The sequence below is a fragment of the Poecilia latipinna genome, unplaced genomic scaffold (genome assembly GCF_001443285.1).
Source record: "Poecilia latipinna isolate Pla-1442-1.1 unplaced genomic scaffold, P_latipinna-1.0 Scaffold28, whole genome shotgun sequence".
Classification (NCBI taxonomy): domain Eukaryota; kingdom Metazoa; phylum Chordata; class Actinopteri; order Cyprinodontiformes; family Poeciliidae; genus Poecilia; species Poecilia latipinna.
This window is the reverse complement of record NW_015112644.1, coordinates 342,517-349,506: the sequence shown is the minus strand read 5'-3', so window position 1 is coordinate 349,506 and position 6,990 is coordinate 342,517. Positions and strand designations below refer to the sequence as shown.

The 6,990-nt window shown below is 38.3% G+C and overlaps 1 protein-coding gene across 2 annotated transcripts in view; it reads right to left on the bottom strand.

Moving 5' to 3' along the window:
* The window catches only part of arhgef10 (Rho guanine nucleotide exchange factor (GEF) 10), a 59,480-nt gene that overhangs the window by 41,377 nt on the left and 11,113 nt on the right, over positions 1-6,990 (bottom strand). For both annotated transcript variants that reach the window (XM_015039436.1, XM_015039446.1), the window contains exons 3-4: positions 3,631-4,011; positions 1,296-1,637 (exon numbers count right to left, since the gene is read on the bottom strand). In XM_015039436.1, the coding sequence (XP_014894922.1) occupies positions 1,296-1,637; positions 3,631-4,011 (723 nt within the window). The remainder of the gene's footprint in view (positions 1-1,295; positions 1,638-3,630; positions 4,012-6,990) is intronic.

Here is a 6,990-nt window from a genome sequence, read left to right as displayed (position 1 = left end):
TATCCTTTTTGGGGTTTTTTCCCTCATACAAAATTTCCCTTTTGGGGAAAAAAAAAAAAAAAAAAAAAAAAAAAAAAAAAAAAAAAAAAAAAAGAGAAAGAAGTAATTTAGCATGTTTTTGTAATAGGTAACACATTCTAAATAATGAATTAGTCCAGTTATGTTATGTTTTGCTTTACAAATGAGAATAAATTCATAAATTGAAAGACTCAAAATAAAAATAAGTATGTAAGTAACTATTCATGTGTCTGGTCAAGAAATTCCCCAGGATACAGACGCTTAATGCTTTATTAGTTGTTGCATGTTGTTTAAGCGTAATTACTATTTTTTCACAAAACCAATATCCATTCCATATTGATTGAATAGTATTTTGAACAGCATTTTACAAAATCAAATCCTTTCATATGATTATGTGTATGGAAAAAAAAACAACTCTTGCCACACAATGTGTGTCTATGTCAATGAAGTCCGTCTTATCTACAGCAGAGACACTGGCTCTCCATCCCGAAAAAGGCAAATATAATTTCGCAATGCACTGTAACCAGTGAAACCACACATTTGGTCACAAGTATGAATGCTTCTTCCACATGTAGCACTAAAGATTTAATCAAACTCAACAGTGGTTTGCATTATCTAATCAGAACAGGTTTAAAACACTTAATCTGCCACCAGGTGTCGCTAACTGCTCCCCACATACCATGATTTTGACTTCAATGTTGTAAAACTGATACTTAATTTCACTTAAGCATAATCTTGATTTATTCATCATATTAAAAAAAAAAAAAAAAAAAACATCTCAACAACATCATAATGCAGCCATGTTTGTTGTGGCCAGAAAAAAACAAACAAACAATTTTTTAAAACAATTTTAGGATCAGATACATTGAGGTTATTTACTAGAATAAAACTGAGTATTTCAACCCACTCTGAGGTTGAGAAGATAATAATGGTGCTTTAGGCTTCTGAGCATGCTTGGACTGCAAGATTTTAGGGAAACCGGAAAATCCTCACAGCCAGCACAGATCTGTGGGGAGATCTAAATTTAGTCTCTCACTTCCTTGTGGCAAGGCTTTAGGAAAAACAAGAGCAAAAAAAAAAAAAAAAAATGTCAGGAGCTGGAAGCCACTGAGACAGTGTTGTGTGCTGAAACCCATACACTGTAAGTGTCTGAATTCAAAAAGCTGAATGGTTTGCTTTTGTGGATATCTCCAGAATAGCTTAACATCTTCTTATCTTTTCTTTTCTTATCAAGTGAAACAATTTGAAACATTCCCTAGTTAGGATCTCTACTTTACCATCTTCATCCACGGAGAGATGTCGGATGATGACCGGTGTGGTGTAGGCAGGTGTGATAAGTGGTACACCAGAGGGGGTCGCATAGCCACATGGCACAGGCACAGAGTATCCTGAAGTAATGCTAGACGAGCTGGTGTGGATATCCTGGCCCTCTTCCTCTCGTACTTTCGACTCCCTTGGTGAGGAAGTGGAAGAGGAGGGTCCGTGTTGCTGCTCTTGCTGCAGCTGAATGGGAGTGATATCAATCACAGAGTAAGGGTTGACTTTACTCTGAGAGGAAGTCCTGGGCAAACCCTGTGGAGGGTGTGGGTCATTCAGAGATGCACTCTCCCCTTCAGTGTCTGCAGAGAGACGAGGGATACAGCTTTACCATTCAATTAAAGCAGCACCATGACGCCAAATCAGACAGAGACACAGGAAGACACATTAAAATACAAGGTTACTAAGTTTCACTACGTTTAGACTGATTCTTAATATGTTTCTGAATACAATATTTTGCCCTTTGTTTTCATCACAGGTTTTCCTTTGCCATTTTCTTATGATGATGATGATGACTCCTTGGTACCACGGCACAGCTACAATTTCTCCACACAGTCTGCTAGATTTCAAAGGCAAAATGTTTGTTCACCTCAACAATCAGCTTAAGCCTTGTCCTGTGGGGGGACAAAAAAAAGACGGTGCCACTTCCATCAGGTTGTTAGCAGATTAAGATGTTGTGCCTATAAGATTAAATTATAAACCCTTTATAAATGGCTGCCTGTGCTTTTTACTCCTTGTTCTATTTTTTTTTTTCACTTCCTTCCTCATACAATGCCAGGGCTTTTCATTGAGAACATGACAAATATATTTTGCATTTTAACTACAGCCTTAAAAACTCTTAGCTTCCCTTGATCTTTCAGCAACTGTATGCATGATATATAGGCGTGCGTGCGTCTGTAGCTCTCCAGCTGTGAGTTAGAGGAGTGGTTTGTTCAGTTAGGTGAGATCATTTTTGTCTTAACAGTCACAGTGACAAGACAGTTGCAATAAATTCCTTGCAGCACTTCCAGCCTAACGTGGGCGCGATGAAGACATAGCCTTAGCTTGAGGCGAGTATGGCCACCCTCCTTCAGATGCTCTGATGACCTGGAGGTGCCATCATAGCTGCCATCAAGCTCCTCCTTGCTGCACCCAAGACCCACAACATGCTGAGAACATGACAATGAAGCAACAGCATCTCAGGACGTCTTGAAGACAGTCCACGAACGTTCACGCTCCATCACACTTTACCGGCAGCAATCCGTGTTTAGCTCCAAGGCTGCAGTGGCAATCCATGTTCTGCCTGACTTTTGATCCTGAAGTTCTGCATTAGTCTGGTGGAAAGGAAACCTTAGAAATGTAATTTGTTCATCATAAGTTGAAATGGAGATTCAACCGTACGATAAATAGTTTTGTTCAATAAATTAGAATATTTTTAAAAAGCTTAAGTCAAACTACTCAGCGAAACATTATATAGATTACACACAGACTGGTATTCTCAAGCTGTTCCAGCTATGATGATTTTCTGCTTACAGAAAATAAAAAAAAAATAAAAAAAAACATAACATTGGCTATAAAATTAATTCATCAATCAATAAAAAAATAAATAAAACATGTTTACATAGAAATGTAAACGTGTTTTAAAAATCTGCTTATAAGGTTATTTTCTGAAGTTGCCTTTCATTTGATGAACGAGCCTAATTAGAAAACATATTCTAGTTTATTTAATAGGAGTGCATGTCATACAAATATAATTTGTATGACATTTAGTTTAGAGTCTACTATGGTTATTTTGCATGCCCTGTTTAGGAAGACAAAGCTTATGAGCTACAGAGGGAGCTATTATCAGGAAACCTGAGTATAAACCAACTAATGATTTATCTTAAAAACATCAAAAAAACAAATTATATGGGTGTGCTTTGATCCCTTCACATAAAAAACCCAGAACATAGCACAGTGAGAATATGTCTGAATGCATCAGAATGCATTAATGAAACTAGGCTGTAGTGAATGATTTTTACTGATAAACCATGAGAGACATGGACAGCCTTCATTTAAGTCCTAACTTTAGCCAGAGCTGTAGGGCTGGAGACTGTAAACAGAGAATACCAAAAGAATTTGGGGAATTTAAGACCACTGCCAAAAAGGGGAAAAAAAGAGAGGGAGAAAAAACTGTACTTAAAGTGCCATTTACAACTAACGGTTTTCAGAGTACAAATATGGTAAAGACAGACACTCATAGGACAGAAGGTTAAACTCAAAGCAGATACCCCCACTGTAAAGAAAAGTGAAATGTAAACACTCTGGGTTACAAACCTGTGCTTCTGGGATCTGTCTGTATGCCATAACCAACAGGAGGAGGTGGAGACGGTAGTGGTGGTAAATCCTCTTCCCTGTCATTAGTTCCCTCAGCAACAGATGTCTCTTCAGTTTCTGTTGTTTCTCTGCCTGCGGAGGAGGGTTTGCTTGTGGCAACTGCAGCGTCTTCTGATGTTGGTGCCAAGTTGGAGAACTGTGCTGGAGGGTCCAAGTTGCTGTAAGAGCCGTCAGGATGACCGGTCACAGAGTTTGCCTGGCTGGGATCCTCACTGGGGAAGCTGGGAGGCGCTGGAGGCGCCTCAGGGATGTCATCGCCACTGTCAAAGTCGAAAGGTTCTCCTTCATCTTCATCATCAAATGGGACATTGTCTGCTAGCACTGTGTGCAGGAGAGCAATAGATTTAGATGGAGAGAGAAAATAAAGGAATGTTCTGCCTATTTCTTCAGTCGTCTATTTCAATTAAGTTCTGCATTTCTGAAACTTATCCAAAAAACTAAATAAATACTGATATGACACCACCATAAGAAAGTAAAACAAAACAAACAAAAAAAAAACAACAACAACAACAAAAACATATGTAGGATCCTTTATTTTTAGGTTGTGTGGGCTTGTGTCCAAGGCAGACCTTTGATTAAAGGGAGAGTTCAGGATTTTATAGTTAATTTATGTTGGAAGGTTATAAAAAGTGAATATCTTCACCAGGTATTTTCAATTAGTACAAATCCAAAAGCTAATACAACAGTATTCCATTTACACAGCTGTAATAATCAGCTGTATAAATGGCAAGGTGACCAAGCTGAACTTATTGGAAAGTGAAAATGTTTTACTTCGAGTTTGAAAAGCATCAGTTGCTTTTTCTTTTTATATCGAGTGCATGCTAAAACAACAAAATTCAGTTACTGCAGCCCTCAAAAAAGCACTGGCTTGCCAGGAGACAGGAAGGAAACATGAAATATCTTCCCAGTGTCCACTCCGCAACTGGGCCAGAAGTGAAAGAAAGCCGTTACTCCCCTTGGTGAGCTGTGTAGTCTGAGTTTGCACATTATTTCTTATGCAATAATAAACACGTGTGATGTTAGTAAAAACATTACACAGGCTGTAAACGGATGAGGAAAGCACAAGCTTGTCTTTAAACCAAGCTCATCTGCTCACCTTTCATAAAATCAACATGAAATTGGTGTGATAAAAAAAAAAAAATTAAAAATATCAGGAAACAAAAGATGAATGGAGTTTGTATTCAGAATGTTTGATTGTCGTATAAACACCATTTTATCTAAAGAAACCCCTCTCTTTGTCTTGGTTACTTCAGATAATTTTGTCTTCCACTTTGCTGCTGATAGATACCACAGATTCCTAGGAGCATATTCATCATTCGAACAGCTTGACTGTATTAAGCTTCAGGCTACAGTCTTATCAAAACCCCATAGCCAATATCCTGACTCTGTCCCCAAAGTAAACAGAGCATTCCCAGTTCATGTGGTGTCACGTTCAGTGTGGTGTCACCTGAATGGGTGTGCTTAAATACCTCAGTCGGGAGAGTGTTAGACTGGTTTAATCCTGGGTTTTGGCATTTTAACTTGAGGCTATGTTACTTCCTAATCTATGGAGACTGTAAATATTTAAAGGTCAAGGTTGCTCTTTATACAAAATGAATTACCATTTTCACTTTCATAGATCCACCTGTTGTGTCTTGCATGTGCAGTTATCTAATGAATCTTAACTGAAAAATAAACCTCAAGCGGGAAAAAAAACAAACAAACACACTACCACAACTTTGAAGTTCCTGAAAGCAACCCCCAAAGCTCTAAATCACAAACACCACTCCCTCAGGCTCTGACAGGTAGCTGCTCCACCTCTCCATGTGTATGTGAGAAAATACTGTGACTAATGTTTCAGGTCAGCACTGTGACCCCATATCTACTTACTACGGTGCAATAAAGAGAAAAGGGGCATGGTGGAAACCTGGAAACTGAGATGCTATCAGTTCTTTTCCAAATCTGTGAATAATGAGCTGTGTGAGTTGCACTGATAAAGCACGGATAACTCTCCACTAGGCTGGGACGACGGGACAATGGGCTCAATACTGATGCTACCACTTCCAACAGTGTGCCCGATTTCCTTCTGGACATTCAGACTTCTAAAACGGTTTGGATTTAAAAGGTTTATTGCCGATTGTTTTAAAGCGTTAACATTTAAAAACAAAAATCAAATGTTCCAGATACCTTCTCCATTCAGCTGCCTTTGTGAAAGGAGATGACATTTAGATCTAAGTGACAAAACGGCAGCCTATGAGAATGAAATAATCTAGTGTTTTACAGCATCTTGTATTCTCTGTATCTGATCTGCTGGGTAATTTATAAAGTAGCTAAAGGGGTTGGCTAAGTCCTGTGCATTAGGGAACAATCTCTCTTCAGATACTAAGGAAGAAATGACCAATTAATGATTTTAAGCTAAATTAAATATTCACTGTATAACATGCAATTTTGAACAGTCAATATTTTCCTTCCTGAAAAAGCACAAGATCCTTTAGGCTTTGTGTGTTGGAGGTAAAAAAAAAAAAAAGCCCCTTGTTTGTGAAAGAGATGATTGATGGGTGACTGTATGGATGAAATGGCATGCAGCTTAATTATAGATTATGCTGGATGTTGATCTTGTAGTATTATGTATATACAAGAAACAGAAACAGCACAAACATGCATTTTGACTTGAGACGTTTTTGGGTTTTTACTTTTTTTTTTTTTTTTGCATGTAAATGCCTTTAAGAGGGTTCCATTGTCAATTCATAGCAGCAGCATGAATTCTGTTCTCAGTACTTATCTCCACTGTGCTATATAATGATCTGTTGAAATGAGTCACCGGGTTACGACCCGTTCCTGCATCCCCCTGGCAACAAAGCAAGTGACTGGCCAGCTGGAGACGAAGCATTTTTTCTGTCTCCATCCCCAGAGAATGTGTGTGTGCAAGAGAGAGAGAGAGAGAGACAGAGAGAGGGAGAGTGTGTGTGCATCTATGCTTGTGTGCTTCTGCAGCAGTATTCAGCCTTGTACTGACTGAGACACATTGTCTGGTATTCAGCACATTTTAGCCTCCTTATTACTTTCGTACTACTGCCCACACACTTCACAGCGACAGAGAGGAATCTGTTGTTTACTCATACTGTCCAGCTTCACCAACCCTCCAAAAAATAACTGTCAATGCCAGGATCTACAGCTGCTAGCCTATAATTCTACAGGACTAACACTGCAATGTCTCTTAAAGAGACACAGTGGTGTCAAGGTTTATAATTTTAATCAGAATTCAACAACAAATGTAAAAAAAAAAAAAAAAAAAAAAAAAAAATTTTTTGTTTTTTAAAT